This window comes from Chinchilla lanigera, unplaced genomic scaffold (assembly GCF_000276665.1).
Source record: "Chinchilla lanigera isolate Chin_1 unplaced genomic scaffold, ChiLan1.0 scaffold00004, whole genome shotgun sequence".
Lineage (NCBI taxonomy): Eukaryota > Metazoa > Chordata > Mammalia > Rodentia > Chinchillidae > Chinchilla > Chinchilla lanigera.
The window spans coordinates 17008111-17031306 of NW_004955405.1; the positions used below are offsets into that span (position 1 = coordinate 17008111).

Consider the following 23196-nt stretch of genomic DNA (forward strand, 5'->3'; position numbering starts at 1 on the left):
GGTACCGGGAACTGAACTCACGACCTTGCGCTTGCCAGGCAGGCGCTTTTGCCGCTGAGCTAAATCCCCAGCCCCCTTAACAGTGTTTTGATGGGAAGATCTTCTTGAGAAATAATGGGTTTTTGAATTATGATTGAGGATTGTGAGGCCCCTACAAGGCTTTATAAAAAATAACTATCATTGTGACTGATTAAGACATGAGGATAGATGGTTTATAAAATATATACCATATTGTTAGTCTTGTTTGGTTTTTTGGTTTTTTTGTTTTTCTCCGGTACCGGGAATGGAACTAACGACCTTGCGCTTGCCAGGCAGGCACTTTGCCACTGAGCTAAATCCCCAGCCCCCATATTGTTAGTCTTGACTAAAGTGTTGCTTTAAAATAAATGATAATATTGTTTCAATACTGTGAGAGCAGTTGCTTATACACTAAAATTATTTTACCTTTTAATATTATTATGATTAGTACAGATTTCTAGATAAATGTTCAATGAAGTTATTTAATGTTATCTATCCAAATGCTAAATGATATCTATTAAAAGATTTATTTGAAACTGAAAATATTTTCTAGGCAGTATAAAAATATTATCATAATGTTTGGGAAGTTTCATAAATTCATATGTAGTAGTATATAGTAAACTGATAGCTAAGCCAAAAAAGGTGGAAGTATTACAACTGCTAATCAACATTTATGAAAACAGTAATACTGCTACTTGGCATTTTGGCTAAGATCCAGTGAAAACAATGGTAGAACAGTGCACAGAATTATACACTATCAAATTTTAGTATTGTAATTTACAAGATGTGTTACTTGTTATGGTTTTTGTCTGGATGGCCTCCCAAAATTTCAAACAATCATGGGGTGGGCTTCTAGAATTTATGACTGATTCATGGTCCCATGTTGGAATTATGGATGTGAGTGCTACACCTGCCCTGGGGTGGGTATTTTGCATACAGTGTAAGAGAGGGAAAGAGGCTGCTTGCTGCCACTCCTCCTTTTTGCTCTTGTTACCTTGCTATCTTCCGCTGCCATGAACTGTTGCCCTCTGCCATGTGCCACTCTGCCCTGGAGCCAACCGAGTGTGGACTGAAACCACCACAGACTGTGAGCTAATAAACCTTTCCTTCCTTAATATTGGGCATCAGGTATTTTGTCTTAGCAATGAGAGGAAAGCTATCAAGACCCTTGTACACAGAAATTTATGTAAAAACTTCAATTTTCACATTTGTTAGTCAGATATGTAAAAAATATCAGTGTTGCAGATCTGCTGTGAGGAATACAAAAGAAAATCAATATAAATGCCCATCACTTAAAAATATATTAGAGTATTGTCTTTCAGTTCCTTCTGTTATTATACTGATAATTCCATTCAGGGAATGACTTGCCTTGCTTAGAGGATGAAGATAGAGCATGTAATAGTTTGATAATTTGTAAATATGTCAGTCCATTATCTAGCTAATACCAACCCATGGTGTGTACTAAGAATACAAAAAGGAACATTAGGTGCTGCCCCAGTCTCTTGAGATCACAAATGCTCATCCTGATAAATTATCATACAGTTTATGTGAAATATCTAGGACACATCAAGGAAATCTTTAGAAAGCAAGTTCTGAAATATAGGGTTAAGTTTGGACTTACAGCATACATTTGCTATAAAAGTAATGGAGGAGTAGATGGCTGATGTCTAGAATATCAATATGGATATAAATATAGCATTCAATATTTGGACAGAGAACAATAAGTAAATGTATTTTCTTGAAACAAGAGGAGCTGGAGATGTGCCTGTTGTTAGGGAAGCTAAAGGTGTGGATTCAGCTGCTGCCATCTAGAACAACAGTGTGAGGAAAGATGAATTCTAAAAAGAGGCATAGCCTGATGTGTTTACCTGTTCTCTCACTGCAAGTAGGCATTTATGGATGTACCAGACAGCATGGCTTCTCTGGTTTTTTTATACACTGAAATTATCTGGAGATCCTGTTGGAACATAGATTCTAGTTGAAAAGTCTAGGATGGGCACTGATTTTGTATTTCTGACATATCCCAGGTGGTTCTAGCGTTACTAGTCTACAGATCACCTTTTCAGTAGTGAGACTATAGTGGTTAGAAAAAAATGGAAAACCACAATATTTTCTTTGCAGTCATGCCCCAGAGACCTAAGACCTCCCACTTAGTAAAAGTTTCACCACTTTCCAACAGTGCCAAGCTTGGTAGGATAGTTTGTATAGGCAGGACTTCCAGGAAATTTTATTAGCCAAACTGTAGCACATACAACTGATGCAGTAGCTATATTTTAGATAACTGGTCATAGATATCCAGCTAATTCTCCCATGTTGTTGTCCTGTCTTCTTTGAAAATAAGGAAAAAAAGTAGGGAATAACAGACATGTGTCATTACCAAAGATATAAGAGCAAGTTGGTAACAAAACTATGATATAACCTGTAAGTAATAAATTTCTAATTAATCATTTGTGCACATGAGTATACATTCACGTGTCTACCCTTATACACAGTTCCTTGAACATTATATGGTATAGCAGTATTAGATCTTATACCAAACTCATACTTCACCCACTGAGGACATGATAAATGCAGAGAGTCAGCAAAATACAAAACAAATTATTCTTCTGAGCAGACTCTGGTTTTTGACCTCTAAACATTTGGGAGTGGTAGAGACTTACATAGCAATGGGCCAGACATTTACACCACGCAGTTGTTAGAAATGAAAATTGGTATAGCATAGTCTGTTAATATGTAGGATCATAAAAGAGAAACAAATGAAATTGATAACACCAGTGAATTAATTGATGAAATCATATGTATTTTATTTATTCTCTGAAGTGGTAAATAGACTCATGAAGTGGTGAAAACACCCTAGCAATAAACTTACCCATAAGAAATATTCACTTTTTTTTAATATGCTAAACATTTGTGACAGGTATACTTGACAGAACGATTAATTTCTTCAGGATGAAAATAATAAAAATACTCTGTATTCTACCTTTTGTTTTTTAACATACTAAGTTCCACTTAAATTCCTCATGAACTCATCAATCAGATCCAAATTTTATCAATTCACAACCTTCTTTTCTTCACTTATAATCAAACACTCTAAGCCCCTAGCTCTACTACTGATTATTTTCAATTAATTATTTTGTACATTTTATAAAAAAATCCAAGATACGTATAATATAAAAAACTAAGATATATAATATAACAAACTAAGATATATATAATATATATGGTTTCTTCCAAACATAACCATTCAAAATAATTATCACACTTTAAAAATTATATTAATTACTTAGTTTCAGTCACTAAGTGTTAAAAATCTCATTTTTCTCATAAATGTTTCAGCTATTTGAGTCAGCATCCAAATAACATTCTACATGTGGCAGTTAATTTTAAATACTTTTAAGATTGTATAGGTTTACTCTTTATATTTTTTGCTCATTTTGAACTTTGTAAAGTAAATTGCATCATTTGTCATGTTGAGTGTTTCTCACTCTATTATTATATTCCTGGAACACAAGTCTTTGAAAAATTGTCTTTGTTGTCTAAATAATAACTGTATTAACAATATACAGTATTTATGAAAAAAATCTAAACACACTTCAGCAACTCACTGTGCTGATAAATGTGTGGAAGCTGATGGCCACTACTTTGAGAACTTCTTGTAATTGTACAGGCCAAAGGTAACTTGTTTTAATCTCATGATGTCTCAATAAACTTAGTACTAAAATATTTACAAAAGTTATTCTTTTCCTAATGTATATACTTTTGGTGGACTCTGAATTACTTATTTCTACACATGTATTGATTTGGTGATCTATGATATATTTTGTTTTCCAACTGTTCATTTTTCCCTTTTAATAAGAAAAAGCAGACAAACTATCAACATCTATGATAGTCTTTGGTACAGATCATCAAGTCAAAGAAATACTAATGATTGTATTCCTTTAAAAATTTGCAAAACATCCAGTTTCTTTATCTTTTAGATTAGACATAGTATTTTAAGTATATCTTCAAGAAATTTTTCTGAAAAATTATTCTATCCTTTCTAAAAATTGAAGTTATTATATTGAAGAAACTGCTATGTTTAAGTGGTTAATTTTTCTGCTATGAGAAGGTAAATAAGTAATTATGAAAATTTAGAGTTTTAAGTAGGTCATAATAAAGAAATAGTGCATGAATGTCATATCATTTATGATCATTCTTTAAAAATTAGACAAATTTGGTACAATAGAAGCAAGTAGGAATTATTCCCATAGGATTTATAGCAGGAGAAAGGCATAAGAAAAGTACAAAAGAAAAATTGATGTTTGCAAAAATAGAAATCCTCTTGACTAGAGCCCTTTTAAAGTGACAAAGGTAATACACCATAGGGATGCACGTGTATAAACATATGGTAGAAATCCTTGAATGTTTGTATTTACTTTGAATGTGCTATAAATCTGCTATATGTTATAGGAAATTTATTGTGTCTCTTTAGGCATTTCTTCCTTCGTCTATATCAGTGGGCAAGTCTAAACTTGGTGGCCTTTTTTGGCTCTGATTATCCAGGCTGGAAAATGAATTAGATAAGCAGTTCTGTTTGTGAATTCCTCTCTACTCCAGAGGTATTGCAGGAAATGTTCAAAGCTTGAGTTGGTATGATACAGACTGGGATTGAAGAGCATAGATACAAGTGAATTTATGCAAGTTCAAACAGGATATATGGGGCTGGGGATTTAGCTCAGCGGCACAGAGCCTGCCTGGCAAGCGTGAGGTCATGAGTTTGATTTCCGTATCAGAAAAACAAAACAAAACAAAAAAAAAATTAAAAAACAAAAAGCAAACAGGATAAATAGGTATTGATTGACCATCTGTAATATTTGCAAGGGAAAAAGAGTAAAATCAATTCTTGAAGTTTCCAGTCTACACGACTAAACTATATCGTCATCCTGTGAACAAATAAAGAAAAGAAATAATGGAAGGAGCAGATTGGAATTTGGTTGGAGACTTTGGTATGGTGAATTTGAAGATGAGGTAAATGGACAAGCCTTGTGTGCAGCTGATACCAATGACCTGCATATGCAAGACAAGTTAATTCTGGTGTGTAGAATTTTAGTATATATCTTAGTAGAAAATAGTAAACAAAAGAACATACATGAGCATTGGAGGAAAAAGGACATGCCTTTTGTGGGGAAAAAAATCATTCCTTTAAGAGTTGGGGAGGGGCTGGGGATTTAGCTCAGCGGCACGGCACCTGCCCAGCAAGGGCAAGGTGGTAAGTTAGATTCCTGGTACCAAAAATACAAGAGTTGGGGAAAGGAAGAGGCCCTGGGGGAAAGAAAAATGGACAGGAAGGGAAGCAGACACACCAGGTGAGCTGGTTGGTAACCTGCGTATGATTCAGTAAATGGAGGGATCAGTAAGGTCACATATAGAGAATGTAGTGAAAGTTTAACAAAGCTATGATGTTCTTTAATGTAACAGTTCTACAACTACGAGGAAAGTAGGGAAGAACTGAAACTTCAGGGAGTTACAAGGTACCTGATATAAAAACAGAGGCAACAAGAAGGGTATTCTTTCTTAATAAATTAAAAAACACACATGAGACATGGACCATAAAGCCAAATTGATTTTGGTTAAATCACTTAACCTCTTCAGACCTTCTTGCTTCTTTTTTTCCCGTTCAGTGCTAAAAATCATATTGTGGTTTTTCCTTAAAATCATGGAGGGAACTCAGTGAGAAAGCTGAGGTTCACTGAAAGAAAGTACATTGCTTCATTATCATGGTTACTACTTATATTTGTGTTTAAGTTAGAAAATATAAAATAAGACAGAAGTTAATTTTTACCTGGTACTCACATTGGCAAGTCAATGAAAAGTTCACAAAGATCTTCCTTTGCTCTGGTTGTTTTTAGTTTTATATTTACTTTTTATAGAATACCTCACTACATTGAGACAGCTTATTTCATATTTTTCATTTACTCTGTGACATTACTGTTACTGAGGTACTATAGCCAGCTGTGGCCAGTTGTTTCCATGTACACTGTAGTTAAAAGGTAGCATGCACTATAAACAAACGACAGTGTATATAACATGACAAGTGTGAAACACAAGTGCTCTGTAAATCTGAGAACACCCTCCATATGAGAATGTACTCTCCTCAAGTGAGGCAGTTTTAAGGACCTGGAAGTCCCAAGGACAGACTAGCTGCAGGACTACGAAAGAACTCAGAAATCTCACTGTCCTAAGCAGTCTTCCCTTGATTGAAATATTCTCCATTGGGCAGCAAAGCAACTGGAATAACTCCAGGAAGGGGTCATGCGACCTTTCCCACCATGATTCCCCATTTGTTGTGGCTTTCTCTGAGTCTCTAGACTGTGGGTGCACAGCCGCTGGGTTTACCTAGCATCTTCACAATTCACCTGAGAGAAGGTTCTCCATCCCTGCATCTGCCCATGACCACCACAGATGTGTGAACATCCATTGGGTCTATTCAGTTGAACTGCAGCCTTCAGAAAACTAATATCTTACCTCTTACTAACTCTGATAACAGTTCAGTGTACACACTTGCATTTTGATTACAAAGTATTAATCTTCAAAACTTGGTTTCAATAATGTTTTCTTGCATGTGTTTGATAAAATACTTCAATTTTTAAAATCATTAAGAAGTGTTTAGTGTTCAGAGGTTATGAGTATTTGTTAAGCTTGGTCTTCAACACTTTGGCTACACTTAAATTTCAATTTTTATACAACTTCCTTTGGACAAAAAAAAACTTTCATTGTTCACTTCCTTTAAAACTTCTAGCTGAAGACCAATAAGAATTTATTAGACACAAACCAGATATTTTAATGACTTGGTTTTCAAAGTATTTAGCTTAAAAGAACCAAATATTTAGTTTAAATGCTTACTGCACAAACTTATGATATTCAACCCACATTTTTAACTTTATTGAGAGATATTTCTATTATGTAAATGAAACTTTCATTTCCCCGAAGTTTTCAGTTCTAGTTTTTGTGAGATGAAATAATGCTATTAAAATATTAGTACTACACAGTCATAATTTTAAAGTTAGTGATGACACATTTTATTACAAGGGTGTGCTGTATTATTTCATAGTATGTTCATAATCAAAGGTCATGATATATATGTTACATTACCATAATTTTCTGATTAATTTGTTCTTTATACATTTTATCCGTGTTCCAATTGCATTTCATTGATTCATAGTTTCCTTGTAAGTTTGTGCTTTCTTTCCATGTTCAAAGGATCTCTTTAATTCAATTTCTCTGTTTCTCCTCATACAGTCTGACAGCCAGATATGCAACTCAGTCTAATCACAGTGGAATTGCAACCAGTCAGAAAAAGCCTACTAGGTCAGTTAATATCTCTAATTTATTGCTTGTTAGTGATATTCAATAAGCACCCAGTGATATTTTGTCCATCACTTTCAATTGTTAAAAGTCTGACATATTTCTGAGTGAAAACTTTAAGGTACTGAATTCTTCCAAGTAGATTTCCATCCAGTTTCAGGAATGAGCATGTATGTGGTAGATGATTAAATGGGTTTGGCTTTTTCTGTGTCAATTTAGTTGTGCTCACCGTTATACTGGAATGAAATCTAGGCCCTAGGCTCAGAACAAGTTAAAATAAAGAATACCTTGAAGGCCCTGGCACACAGAATTTGGAAACAATACAAGATTAGACCTACTTTTTGAGATTGACACATGTGAATTATTGCACATTTTAAAGCAGAATTGAGAAAAGCTAGCTATTTTTGCCAGAAAAAATTTGTTTCAGGGCAGTCTGTGCTATTTATCTATCTATAATAGCTTCACTTTGTTTCTTCAGGATATATATATATTTTAAATATACATAGAATAAATAACTTGGAGAATAATAATATAAAAATATTGAAAGAGTTTGACTTTTTTGATGTTACATTGACGAAGGTATGACTGAGGAATTAAACAGATGAGTAACACCACATCCTCAGTGTCTTGCACCTCTGATTACTGTGCGATTCTGTGCACTTTCTCCCTCACTGGATAGTGTCCGGTGATGGGTTATTAGTCTTTGCAGCATTAACAAATCATGTTGCACAGTGCATGACCAAAGGGACTGTTTGTGATGCCTTGACCTGAGGTAGGTGCTCTACCCCTTACCTTGGTTTTCTATGTCAGTTTCTAAAGTAGTTAAGATGATGTGGGGGAGACAGTTTTTAATAGATATTTCATTAAAAATTATAATAAATGTAATAAATTAGGATGTGCAAGGAATAACGACCTGCCATGTATAATGAGCATTTTTATTACTCTTTCTAATACTTGGGCATGTAAGATATATTCTAAAGACTTTGTTTAAATAGGACATTTCTCTCTTACATATTCTCTTTCCTTTTTTCTTCATCTTATTTCCCTTTTTATTACTTTGATGAATGATCTGGAGACTCTGGCTGCTTGTCAAATTAGGGTAATGAGAAGAGCAAATGTATTTTTTAATTTGTCTTAATTTGATCTTCAGTCTGAAGATCACGAAGCTTCACAAGCCACAGTAAAGATGAAAATGCATTTTAATTACTTTCTAGAAATGGGTCAGGTTTTATTGCAAGCAGAGCAAGTTTGTGACAAAATCTGTTTATACATGTGAGCTTGGAATGAACTTGCTAAGTCTGTGATTATGTCTACAGGGCTCTGTCTCAGATTTATTATGACTGAGGTGTTTGGTCAAATTAATTAGTTGAGTTCTTTCTGGAATATGCACTCACTGGTACTGAAAATTCCTAGTTTCTGAGGTTATTGTTCTACACTCCTGAGCCCTTGTAGCTCTCTGAGTACAAGTTTAATGATCGAATTCTTTGGAAAAGATTTTAATCTTGTGCATGATATAACCCCTAATTAACAAAATAGCTGAAAGAAGCATTTATTAATATATGTATTTAAACCCTAAGATACAGTCAAGATTTTGAAACTATTAATTGTTCCAAGACATTAACACTTTTTAAAACCTAGCATTTGTATTTTCCTGATGTTTATTTTATTTTGCAATATCTGTTACGCTTTTAAATTATTCATATTTTCAAGTGTTAGAATTGTTAAATAATATGTAAAAATAAAATAGGTAGCATTACAAATGTCAATTAAAATCGCAACAGTATAACACATGGATCATGAAATTTTGATATGTAACATATGTCATTTTATAAATATGCACATGAAAGATGTAAAAACATTTAGTGCTGTATTTATAAGTTCTGGGTTACTTCTGATTTTCAAATAGAATTTTCAAAGTAGTACACAGCCATATTCACATGGTGGCAGCAAATACCAGCAAAGTTGCTGGCAACCTTCACTATCATGTATTCTCAACAGATCTTGCAATGTCAATATTATTTCCTATCCTGTAGATTCTTATTCATATGGACTGAACACATACATACACAAGATAATAGTCATGTAAAATAAAATTAGGTATAATTCATATGAAATGATTGATTTTTAAAACTTTAAAGGGAACACAGTGACATAAAAGATGTAGTCTAGCATTTAACTATAGACCAAACAAAATAACAGTAGCTTGTGGCTTCCTGTCCTACTGTCTCTAGGCATAAAATAGATCCTAGATATTTCTTCATCTATTTCTTCATATACAAAGGATAATTGAAACTGCTGTCACCCTAGCTGTATTTTAAATTGTTCTGCAAATGGTGATTTTCTTATCAACCAACACGCAATGCCCTCTAGAATGAGGTGGCCACACTTACAAGATCACCATCTGAAGTCTGGTTGTTTATTTTTTAACAGGAATGAAGGTTTTTTGTGAGGTATCCCAGTCACATATGATGTTATTCCTGACCTTGCTTCTGGCACCATCCTTTAAATAGAGTAGCTAAACTAGCTTAGACACTCCGCAAATATTTGCTTTCTTCCATTTGTTCAGGAACTTGATTCTTCTTAGCAATTTACAAGTCTTAGAGTTCAGCTACCTAAAATGAAAAGATCAATTTAACAACTGTAATTACTATGCTGTGGACCTAATAAAGTTAAGTGTTATTGTTTCCCTTGCTTTTCATGACACTGTTACAGTTCTTTTAAGGCAAAGTTTTATCAAGCGGCGATTGAGAAAGTCTGATTTTTTTTTTTTGGTTATATGTGGCCTATTTTAATATTTCTCTATTATGGCCATGGTGGGGATGCGGGGGTGGCAGCGTGCTTACTGCAAAGTGAAACAGAGTTGTTTTTCTCTGGTAGTCTGCCCTTGTAGTTAATTATTCGTCGTGGAAAGCACCATTTTCTGCTCATCAGAAACATTCTACACAGTATTGTGGTTTTCCCACTAACTCTTCCCTGACCAGAAGCCCTTGCTCTCTACCTTTTCCAAACACACAATATCAATGCAATCTTTCCTTCCCTGTTTCAGACTTCCGGGACCCTCTCGGGTGCCAGGCGCAGGTAGCAACAGCAGCAAGGCCCAGGGAGCATCCAACCTAAACCGGAGGAGTCAGAGCTTTAACAGCATTGATAAAAACAAGCCTCCAAATTATTCAAATGGGAACGAAAAAGGTACGTGTTCGTCTGTTATCTCATTACGGCCCTTGTCTACCGAGAGTCTCGTGAGTTAACATGCTAAATTTAATATGCGAGCAGTGCAGTAGTTTGGGGGATGAAAATGTTACCAAGGGCTTTTCGTAAGTTTCCTAAATGGCCTTCCTGATTTCTAGTCTTCTTCTAGGCTTTTCTTATCTGAAAAACATCTTATGGAAATGCACTCATGTATTTTAAAGTGTTTAATTATATACCCACATATAAAATCTGCTTCACAAAAAGTTTCTCCCGGATGCGTATAAATAGCATTTTCATATGTCTTTCATGTTTTATGTAAATTTATCCTGGAATCATAAAGCTATATTACATTTATTTGAATCTTTACTTTCAGTTGCCATATATGCCGTAAGTGTTTGGTGCAGTTAATGATGGAGCATGAAAAATTGAGTTATAATTATGGTATGTCTGTAGTTCTGCAAGGAGCAAAACTTAAAAAATATATCTTCAGTCTTCCCCAGATGAACCATTCACATTTGTTTTCTTGGAATAGTACATACTATAATTATCAAATCACAAAATCAGTAAGTCAGAAAAAAGGACAATTAGTGGAAATTTGTGTTAAAGACAGATTGTAAATTATCTATGTGTCATGCAGTTCTCTGTGATGTGCAGAATGGTGCCTTTAAAGAGGCACTAGCTCACTGCTTGTCACTGCAAACAGGAAGTGGCCCAGGTAAGTTTGGAGTTTATATGAGAACATGTACTATGTTTATAAGTGATGTAGCTGTTGGAGTGATTGCAATGTCATGCGGGGTTTTGGGGTACTCTTTTCAAATCAGTAGCACTTTAAACTTTTCTTCATGGTATTGGCCTCTATATGGAAAAGCATGTTAAAGTAAAGAATGACATAAATATTTAGTTAATAGGACACTTGGTAGATTTGCTTTTAATAATTCAATTTAGTAAGAATTCTTTTTCAAAGGTTAGATAACTGTACATTGCTTCAGACAGGTAAATAATAGGGCAACTTTCCCCTATTCAGGCACAAATGAATGCATTATCTAGGAGCCAGACACTCTTTTGTGAAAATATCCCCCTTTCACCTAAAACAAAATATGGCAGACTGTAAGCCCCCCCAAGCAGACCAATGAGTGATGATCCTTGTAGTACCCACCTCTTCCACTGAATGCAAAAAGAAGTTGGGGGAAAGTATGTATTTGCAAGTTTGGAGGTTATTTTTTAAATCCTAAGAAATCTTACTGAAGATTTAGATTTTTCCTGGGGAGAAAGCAGATGACAATTCTTCATTGGAAAATCATGTTTCCTCATTTTGTGACCTTAGATAGTATACTACACGTTCAAGCTAATATTTCATGTGTTTGTGTGTCTACAATACATATTAATTGCATATAGTAATATTATGTATAGCATAAATATATAATGTTAATTGTATCATATATTATATACACTTAATATAATATATATTGTAGAATTGCCAGGGAAGCTTATGAATGATTTGTTGAATGGACTGCCAAAGTATCCAATTGTATCCATCATGGTACTTCTTTCTAATAATATTTCTGTAAAAACTTTCCAGTAATGCTGGCATGAGATGAAGAAATAAATACTTTCAATAAATTACTATTTTGATGTGGAAGTCTTCGTTTCTATCTCTAAAAGTAAAAATACAAGAATAACCAAGCAGTGATATTTTTTTCATGATCACTCAATCCTTTATGTATGTCTAGCAGTGCAAAATTAAAATATAGCAATATTTGTAATAACCACTAGGTGGAGACAGATGTCATAGGATATGCAGAAGGGAGTCCAATAAATTCCTTAGGTACATTATCTACAGCAAAAGGCAAGAGTTTTTGTGATGAATCAACCATTACCTTAAATTCTAATTAAAAATTCTAACACATTTAAAGTGTGTTTTCATATTCACAGATAATTATTATACATCAAATGTAGACATTAAATGTCTATAAACTGCCAGTAAATTTAAAGTGCATATTGCAATATACCATCTGGGATTTCCTCTACATACAATATGGCATTTACTATTAAATTCAGAATTATTTTATGTCAAGAGAAACAATATTGTTGCCTTTTTGTTAATCAGAGCATGCTGTTTCATATCCCCGAATGTTGTTATAAATTATAAGAAAGTATATGATCAAAAATTATGCATGAAAAAATTTACAATTTATTCTATATCTATATGATGCATTTTTAATTAAAGTTTTTGCTTAAATTCTTCAACATCAAGATTTGTAGTTGGGACATAACATAAAATATTTGATTCTATGTGACAATTTAAAAATATCAGTAATAGTGAATTGAAAAGTGGAAGATTCTATTTGCTGAAAAGTTGGTATTTGTCACAAAATAGTGTACATACTTATCTTGGATATGACTAAGAATGGTAAAAATTAAAAAAGGTTTTTCAAAAGTTGTTGTATCATAATGACCAAATTCAGAAAGTACTAACTTGAATGTCCTAATGATCATTTCTATTCCTCCCTATTATTAGAAATTAGAAGGCTTAAGTTTAATAAATGCATTTTATTTGAAGGAGTAACCAAATTTTCTGTAATATGTTCCTTGACTACTTCTAAGTGGAAATATTTTTCCTACTTTCAATGAAAACTCTTACATGATGAGCTATATAAGTCAATTCTGGAACCTCTAAAATTGACCATGGATAATAAGGGTTTATTTCTATCGTATTTCTCTATTCAAGAAAAAAAAACCAAAAAACTATCTTTTCTTTTGTATGATTTATAAAAATAGAACATGGCTTATTTACAAATAGTGTGACACTGAATAAAAGAAAGTCAGTAGAAAATCAGAAGTTCCGTTTCAAAAGCTGCCTCTAATATCATTTTAGTAATAAGGCGATTCTAAAGAGTGTGTGCTCACTTCACCATTTCACCCAATGAATTAAAATTTCATTGCACATTGTCATAAATTATGACTCGCAGTGAGGGCCGAAATAGAAACGTTATAACCCAATGCAATGCCGTCTCGCTGTTCTATTGAAGGAGAATTTGGGAATAAATTTTTCAGAACAATGGTGCAATGAAGATAGCATCTTTTGAGACAGCTTTTCTTTTGAGAGTCCTTTTGTTTGTTCTCCTGATGACCATCATTCAAAAGCTGACAATGATTACTGCTGCGTTCTAAGGCCAGCATGTGTCAGTTTGTCTGAGTGCTTTGTAAGACTGCTCTGGATAGATATACACTCTATAGAAAAATACATTTTCTCTGGAAGTCAGACCTTATGAAAGCTATATCATTGTTCATTTGCACATATGCTTTGGGTCCCTGAAACAGCCTTAAGAAATTATCCTAGTTTTATAGAATCAGTGGAATAAATCTCAAAACATACCAAATGGCTCAATTAGGAATGTAAAATATCCCTAGCTTTATGTACAGTGTAGTTTCTAAACTTGTGAAAGTGGTTTTTAGTAAAGTTCCTTAGAGGAAAGTGATTTTTTTTCCCTCTACTGTTAAAAAACATGCCACAGCACAGGAGGGAATACTATCGCCTTTTCACCATGTCCCCCAAGAGATTTTTGTACAGAACCCGTATATTTACTAAAAAGGAGAGCTCTCTTTTCTTCCCTTGGATTCTAATTGAGCATCTTCTGGTGTGGAAGCTTTTACTGTCATTTACACTGAACATAGAATTAGTAGAACTGATGCCAAAGACTTAGCAAAATTTAATTCAATGTTACGAAGCCATTAGAGTTAATGTGAATTTTGCATTAGGGCTGGAGTTTCAGCTGTTCACTGTCAGCTAAAATATAGACATTGAGCTCTTAAACACTTCTGACTTTTTAAAATAAATTGCTTTAAAATTACTATAAAGTTAAATCACTGAACTTTTAATTTGCTTTCCAAGGTACTGCAAATGTGTTTTAGTTATATTACTTTACTGATGGTTTAATTATGTGTTTTGTCATAACTCGTTACTCTGTTGCTTCACACTTATATAAGCCTAAAACACGGTGTCAATATCATAATTTTTGTATCTTCAGGATTTTCATGGGTTAACACAATTCTAAGTACCTATATTAGGGGATATGACTATGGGGCATATGTGATATGTTGTTTGTTTTCATATACATACATACATATGGAAGTGTTCTTAATTATTCCTGCACAGAAATTCCATACTTTTTCAAACTGGCTTGTGAAAAGAAGCATCCCTACATTTTATAACAGTCCATAAGTGGGGGAACTCTGACTGTGCCAATGACACAGTATGAGCACATGCAAATGGACATTGCCACCAAGATTCCTACAGCACTGTCCCATATTTATTTTGAGTCATAAAATCAATGACAGAATTTCACAAAACAAAGCAATGTAGCGAGGCAAAGGAGGAACCACTTCATAATAAGACAGATTTGGATTTGAATACTACTTTTTAAAAACATTTTTCAAGTTATTTTGGTATATTATTGGGAGCCAGATTGGTATGTGGCGTATTATTTACCAGACTGATTGCTCTAGCCACATTGCCGAATCAATTCCTTTAGTCCAGAATGGTCTGAGATACTTTACGTGTCCTGTGTCCAGTAGAGCCCATCTACATCTCTGTCCACCAAGCCTGTTATGTGGGGGATATTTAACAAGAACAGTGCTATTGTCATCATTGTTATTATCACTGTGTATGTTTCCGTGATAAAAGCTACTTCGCTTCCTCCTCAGCAACACACATATCGCGGAGAAAGAGGTACCCGGATTGAGGGTGTTCCCTGTGTCCTGTCTGAGGCTGACAGCACTGCAGCATTGTGACACTGCCCTCTAAAGCTAACTGAAGCTCTATAGAGTAACATTCCTTTCTAATGTTCCCCTATGCCTGTCACAATGGCCATGTGCACCTGAGTGTATTAATTTTAGAAAAAGATTGGCATTGTTCTCAAGCCATCGATATTATTTGCCGTGTAAGATAACCAGACAGTAACTCTCTGAATGCAGACATTTTGTAAGCATACATTAATATACATTCTCACATGGACCATAAAGAATAGATGCAAAAGGATGTGCAAAAGGGTAGGACAATATATTGAGTATATGGTGTCTTGTCAGATGTTCTCTCATTTATATTATGCTCACTAAGGACGAAGGAAAAGATCATTTAAGCAGTCACCTGATTTACTTCACAGTTGTGATGAACATGGCTTCTGGGAGAGCCATCCCAGGGAACTTGTAGGTAGGCAACAATCACATAGAAAGACTAGGTAGGTAGTTAAAAGTCTTCCTAGTTTGGAGATGAAAAAACCCGAGTTCCAATTCTGATTTGTCTGTTCTAAATTTATATATACTTATTATTGGGAAAAATTAATTTCTCTTTTCATGTTTCATTTCCTGATTTCTGGCAAGAAATATTAACTGTACTGCATATTATTGTGAGGTTCAATGAAATACAAGTACAAGATGCTTATTGGATACTTAGCATAAAAAATCAGTTATTAAGAAGGAGTATAAAACAAGCAGTTGTTAGGCACTATTATTTCATGATGGTGAAGCTGGTGGTAGTGAACTGAGGTGGGAGGAAAGGAAGAGAAGAAGGAGAGGGAAGAAACTGCACTTGGAGACCAGAGATAAAGGCAGTGCTTTGAGCAGGGCTAGGCCATGAAAATGCAAGGTACACAACCCTTGCAGGAATGCCTTTAAATGTCTGTGTAAGGTATCTGATCTTCTCCATATTAGATGTTTTTGTTGTCAGAAACTGAGTTTTCAACCTTGAGAGAAATCACTGGACCCAGGATACCCTCTCTCTCTCTTTCTCTCTCTCTCTCTCTCTTTTTTTTTTTTTTTTTTTGTTTTTTTGAGACAGGGTGTCACTATGCAGTTCAGCCTGGCCTTGAGCTCACCTTGTAGCCCAGACCGGCCTCAAACTCATGGCCATCCTCCTACCACAGCCTCCTGAGCACTGGGATTAGAGGTGTGCACCACTATGTCTGGCCAGGATACTCATTACTGAATATATAAATTTCAGATTGCAATTTGAGTTGCACCCACTCTGTAGAGGTTGCAGACACTACCATCCCAGCTGCTGGTGCACCTTCTAGCACAAGGCTTCCAGAGACTCTTACATTCCAATGACTCCCTGATGTGTGATGACCTGTGATTTGCCCTTTTAATGAAACCTGAAACACCTCATTGCTGCCATATAGACACAGGCTGGGGACAGATTTAGAGCTGCGCATCAAGAGGTATCTCATATGTGTGTATTCAGCTGAGGACAATTTTACAGCTGTTGCTATGACCATTACTGTGGGTTGGATGTGGATGTCATAATCTGGAGTCTCTCTTGTCTCATTTTGGGGTGTAGTGATGTTGAAATTTCTCTTCTGCACTTGAACTTCAATAGCAGTCTAGTTAATGTCCTCAACTGCTTTTCTCCTTTCTAAGGAAGGAGAACTGTCTCCTACTTGCCTTGTCCCTCAGCCCCTTAAAAGCGCTGTGATTGGTCCTTTTCTATCCTTGCTTCCATCCTCACCAATGCTCTCAGGCTGGCAGGGATAGGAATTCCTTGAGTTCTTAAGCTATTTGCAAATGTGCCACAAATTTGCCCTAAATTTATGGCTAAAATAATGAAAAAAGATATTAGGAAAAGCTGAACATGTTATTAGTGATTCTTTGCCATACATTGCTAATCAGCTCAGATGAACTCAGAGTTGCCCAGGGTTCTGATAGTTCAAAGAGGGAAAGACCTTAATGCTGTAGAGCTTTGGAACATGTATGAGTTTAACCAATGCAATGGCATAAGAAGCAATTTTCATGTCCCTGAAACTATTTAACTCTGACATTCAAAACACGGTGTTGGACCCACAGGATTAACAAGACTTGCTGATTCATTGTTTGCATTCTGTGGGATCCTCAGAGAGCTGAAGTGCCCATTTAAGTCTAAGAGCCCCTGTTAGGAACACTTAGAATGTCAGATACTCTAGGATAAATATAGAGCCCAGGCTCTAGACTCATACAATGAGGAATTAAAAATAGCTCCCTCATCCACTCCGCATTAGCTGTACACACTTAAACAATTATATAGGCTCACCAGGTTTGGTTGCCTCAAGTGTGAGTTGGACATACAAACACTTCCTTCTTCACTGGGTTGTTATGAAATAATGAAGTTAAAGAATCTTCAATAAAATACCAGTTAACATAATTATATTTTAGAACACCATTATTTTCATTATAGAAAGAAATAACGCATAAGTTTTGTCATAAATGTAAGAGAATGATGATGCACTCAGTGTGATGTCATCATGTTTCTCTCAACAATATTCCCAGCAGAGGGGCTGGGGATTTAGCTCAGCAGCACAGCACCTCCTGGCAAGCGCAGGATAGTGAGTGCAATTCCTGGTATTGGAAGAAAAATGAACAAAAAAAACAAAAACAAAAATAATATTCCCAGCAGAGTAGCATTTGAGAAGACTCAGTTTCATTCTAACTTGGCATTCCAATATGTAGATTTACATTTTAAAATGTAAATATATACGAACATTCCTGTAGTTCTATAACAAAGTGTTGTACATGTTTCTCCTGTCTAGAAAGCCTACTCTTACCTTTTGCATCATTTGTCCAGATCTTGCTCCACAGCCTTGTTCGATCTCTTGTACCTCTCCCCTTCTGTACTGTGTACTTTCCCACATCCCACCCATTTGACAAAAGGTCTTTGTTGCTGTGCAGTTGCATGTATCTCTTCTGAGTTCTCTATCTTCAACAAGAGGACAAAGTGCCTTGGAGTATCTTGAATAAAGGAGGCATTCAGCAAACTCTAACAGATGATGAGCTTAACATCCTATAAATTACAGGAACTGAACAGCATTGAATAATATTCCTGGACAAAAATGTATAGTTATATAAGTTGGAAAAGTCAGCAAAATGGTGACATCATTGTGTGAAATGTGCATGGGGATTTACATAATATAGTGAACCTGAGAAAATAAATTTGTTTGGGGGAGAAGTTTTTACTTTACCCTTGACCCTAGGTAGTTGAGTAATAAAGTTCATTTAATATAACCCTGTGACAATCTTATAATTGATAAGCTGTTGAAATTACCCCTTTTATATTTGAGAAGTAATAATATATAGTAATTGATAGGATCACTTTAGAATCCAAGCAATTTATTTCTCAATTCCATCACTTAGAAATTTTGTAACCTTTGCCCAGATATTTAATTACTTTATACTTCTGGGTTTTTTTCCTTTGTAAATGGGAAAAATAATAACTTCATGCTTTTGCAGAGAGGACTCAATTAATATGTCACTCACTGAGTTCAGTGCCTGGGTATGACATAATAGAAAACCATGAATAAAACAGGCATGCTCTTTGCTTTCATGGACAATAACATGTAGTAGAAGGTAACAGGCAGCACAGCAGAGGATAGTGACTATGCTAGAAGAAGTACTAAGCTCAGGAAGAAGCCACAGCAGCCATCTAGTCCAGTCTTGATCAGAAGCAGAGATTGGCTAACTTTGTTTTTCAGAGAAAGCAAAGGTAAAATCTAAGATATGACCAATAAGAAAAAATTAATATGAAGAATATTTGGTAGGCAGTCCTGCAGTCTCAGTGTGCTCTACCCAGTAATGGTAATATTACCAGTCTCTGAAAGAGTTCTGTCAGTGAAATAAACTTGGAATTACCTACACTTAGAACACATGATTAGCAAAATATTGAAATCTATTCACGGTAAGTAGATGCATTTGAGTAATTGGAGGTTTGAAGTTTGTTAGATTTTTGTGTGTGTGAATTGGTAGAAACACCTATTTTTAGAATACTTTAGTGTTTGTGAATGAACTTAATGAATTTCTACAATTGTTCTACATATGGGAACAATACAGACTTTAGACAAATACTTTAAAAAGTTCAATTAACATCATATGCTTTAAAATTTAGATATACTTTACTATGGAAGAATTTTAACTATTCAGTGAATGATTTTTTGGGGAGGTGATGTACTAGGGATTGAAACTAAGTCTTTGCACTGAGTTATATGCCCAGATTTTTGCTTAAAGGTTTAGTTTTGTTTTCAGTTTAATTCATGAGGTTAACCAGGCTAGAACTTGTGTTCCTATTGCCTCAGTCTCCCAGATTACTGAGATTATAGGCACACCCCCCCACACCTATCTGTATATTTTAATCTACATTATATAGGTACAGTCCTGTACTATTAATATTCATTTTTTTCCAGTTGAAATGAAGAATTACAGAGGAGTAACAGGAATTGGAATTCAGTGCTGGTAACAGGAGGGGTAACAGGAGTTAGAAGGGAAACAGGAGTTAGGATTCAGTGCTGGTACACCAAATCATTTGAGAAACTTTAATACAAAAAGCATTTGCCTATACCATTGTTATAGTTAATATGAATTTCAAATGTCTATTGTGTTATTTTGGGCACATTTATTTGAAAATAAAAGAAACTTCCCTAACTCAAGTAGAAATTCAACAAGCAATTTGGTCTCACTTCCCTTCTCTGATTTCTTTGTTGTATGTCAATTTTCTTTTCTGAAAATTGAGTAAGGCTAGTGTTCTTCACCATTAGCTTGATTATATATTGTTTAGCATGTGTTTGAACTCAGAAGAAAACATTTTGGATAAAAAAAATTTCATATTTATGAATATGTAATAAAGTATAAAATAGTCCAACTCCTGAATATCTTGAAAAGGTCATTCTTTGTAAGATATTTTCATTTAGTATTTCATCAAAAGAATAGTTGTGCATTTATTTTTCAAATCTCATATGCAATCATTCTTTACTCCCCACAATAAAGATGATGTACAGAGAAGTGTCTCCGGTCAGTAAAATGTAAGTTTAATGACTTTAGCAGAATTATATGGTGCCTCAAATATTAACATTTGAATTGAGATCTTTTAATTTCAAACCCAGTTTGTTTTTATTCTCTATTATGAAATTCCTTTGATTTGGTTTCAATCTCAAAAATGACTTACAATCAGGGATTTCTTAGTATTAGAATATTCTTATGAAAATTTACATGATAATGTAACTTCTGAATGAGACGTAAGGAAATGCTAGCTCACTGAAATGTGTTTACCTGACAAAAGTATTTATTTTCTTCTAGCTCTCAAAATATGGCTTGCTGCTTTGTTAGAATTTAAAGTTTGTTTGGATTACTCAGGAAGCTGTAGGTGTGCTTGATAAGAACACAGTTCTGAAATCATTTCAAAGCCAATCTATATGACTTTGAACAAATTATATAGTCTCTCTTGGCCCAGGTTTATTTGTAAAAGGGGAATGATAATAGTGATGTTCCTTGTAAGACTGTTACAAATGCCACATTGTATGTCTCTTTTGAGCTCAGAGGGGAGAGATTTTTGTGTTTATGGTTAAGAATTACTCAGGGATGTAAATGTACATGATCAGGACTAATCAGCCTTTTCTTTTTTTTATTTTCATAACAATGCCAGATTCCTCCAAAGGCCCTCCACCATCTTCAGGTGTAAATGGTAATATGCAGCCTCCTAGCACTGCGGGGCAGCCCCCTGCCTCTGCCATCCCTTCTCCAAGTGCCAGCAAGCCCTGGCGCAGCAAGTCCATGAATGTCAAGCACAGTGCCACCTCTACCATGCTGACAGTGAAGCAGTCGAGTCCAGCCACCTCTCCCACACCGTCTTCAGACAGACTGAAGCCACCGGTCTCGGAAGGGGTCAAACCTGCTCCCTCAGGCCAGAAATCTATGCTTGAAAAATTCAAGCTGGTTAATGCACGGACTGCTTTACGGCCCCCGCAGTCTCCCAGTTCAGGACCCAGTGATGGTGGGAAGGATGATGATGCCTTTTCTGAATGTAGTGAAATGGAAGGCTTTAATAGCGGTTTGAATAGTGGTGGCTCAACAAATAGCAGTCCCAAAGTATCACCTAAATTGGCCCCTCCGAAAGCTGGAAGCAAAAATCTCAGCAATAAAAAGTCTTTGCTACAGCCAAAGGAAAAAGAGGAAAAAAACAGGGACAAAAATAAAATTTGCACTGATAAACCAGTTAAGGACGAGAAGGATCAGGTGACTGAGACAACTCCAAAAAAAACCTCCAAAATCGCCAGCTTGATCCCAAAGGGCAGCAAGACCGCAGCAGCCAAGAAGGAAAGTTTAATTCCATCTTCCAGTGGGATTCCAAAACCAGGCTCAAAGGTGCCCACCGCAAAGCAGACCATTTCACCCGGCGGTACAGCAAGCAAAGAGTCTGAGAAATTCAGGACTACCAAGGGAAGCCCTTCCCAGTCCTTACCCAAGCCCATAGCCACCGAGAAAGCAAGCACATCCCACTGCCCTGCCCCTCTGGACGGGAGGGAAGCTGGCCACGCTTCTCCCTCCGGTTCCTGCACTGTGTCGGTGCAGAGCAGCAGTCAGAGCACAGGAAATGGCGCTGTCCATCTCCCTCAGCAGCAGCAGCACAGCCACCCGAACACCGCCACCGTGGCTCCATTCATTTACAGGTAAGGCGGGCTCTGCCCAGGCATTTCTTATAGGGCCTCATGCTCAAGGAGTGGAGAGTATCAAAGGTTGTGAGAGGAGGCAATGCCTCGGGATCGTCCTTTTGGACTGATATTTCATTCTGAAGTAAGAGGCCTAGAATTTGGAGTCTTAATCTGGATAAACACTAAAAGATGATCTAGACCAATTCTCACATTCTCAAAGGTTGGAGACTTCACAAATTAGTCTACATGTTGTCAAAGGCAGGATAGAATACACGTACCGTGACTCTCTCCTGGTTAGCACTATTATTATTTTGACTGTATTACTGCTATTAGAGGTAGCAGTCTTTTAAAATAAGTCTCAGTTTTATGGCACTCACAGATACTTTTGCTGTCACCCTTGGGAGAAAGTATATGACAGTGGTTAAAGAGGCAGGCTCTGGTAGCACACAGATAAGGATTTATTCCCTAGCTATTCTACTTAGCAGCTGTATGACTTCGGACAAGTTACTTAAAATCTCTTAGTCCATTTTCTTCAACTGCCCAATAGGAATAATAATTTACCTTGCGGTGTTGGAACTATTATAAGATATAACATCTTTAGTATGTATCCTGTCATACTGTAGCTGTTTGTTAATTTTTGTTTGTATTACTTTCCCAAAGTAAATATTTTATTAATTTCCCACCAGTAAGTATAAGGTTCAAAATAAAAAGAATTATCTATAAAATTAATATATTCAGGCTTAGTTTTTGCTTGTTATGTATTATTTACTCATTGTATTTTATATGTATTGAAATATAAAATATATGTTATATTTAAATATGTATATTGTATTGCTAAACCAGTTCAGGAAGAAAAGGATCAGGTGACTGAGACAGCTCCAAAAACCCTCCAAAATCACCAGCTTGACCCCAAAGAGCAGCAAGACCGCAGCAGCCAAGAGGGAAAGTTTAATTCCATCTTCCAGTGGGATTCCAAAACCAGGCTCAAAGGTGCCCACCGCAAAGCAGACCATTTCACCCGGCAGTACAGCAAGCAAAGAGTCTGAGAATAGCACACTTTGCCTGCTGCCCTGTGATTTGCTGTAATCTATCAGAGATCCATCTATCACTGGTGACTGTCTAGTTTTACTCATTGCCTGGTTAGAAGGGGCTGGGCTAGGAGTGAAAAAGGTCTACTCTTCTCTTTCCTTCTGGCAGGTTGGTA

At 35.6% G+C, this 23196-nt stretch overlaps 1 protein-coding gene across 7 annotated transcripts in view; it reads left to right on the forward strand.

The window, feature by feature from the left end:
• The window catches only part of Nav3 (neuron navigator 3), a 784611-nt gene that overhangs the window by 579468 nt on the left and 181947 nt on the right, over positions 1-23196 (forward strand). For 6 of the 7 annotated variants that reach the window (XM_005374355.2, XM_005374353.2, XM_005374354.2 and 3 more), the window contains 3 exons: positions 7297-7365; positions 10409-10551; positions 20987-22010. In XM_005374355.2, coding sequence (XP_005374412.1) covers positions 7297-7365; positions 10409-10551; positions 20987-22010 — 1236 coding nt within the window. The remainder of the gene's footprint in view (positions 1-7296; positions 7366-10408; positions 10552-20986; positions 22011-23196) is intronic. The other variant, XM_013517805.1, reaches the window with a different exon arrangement.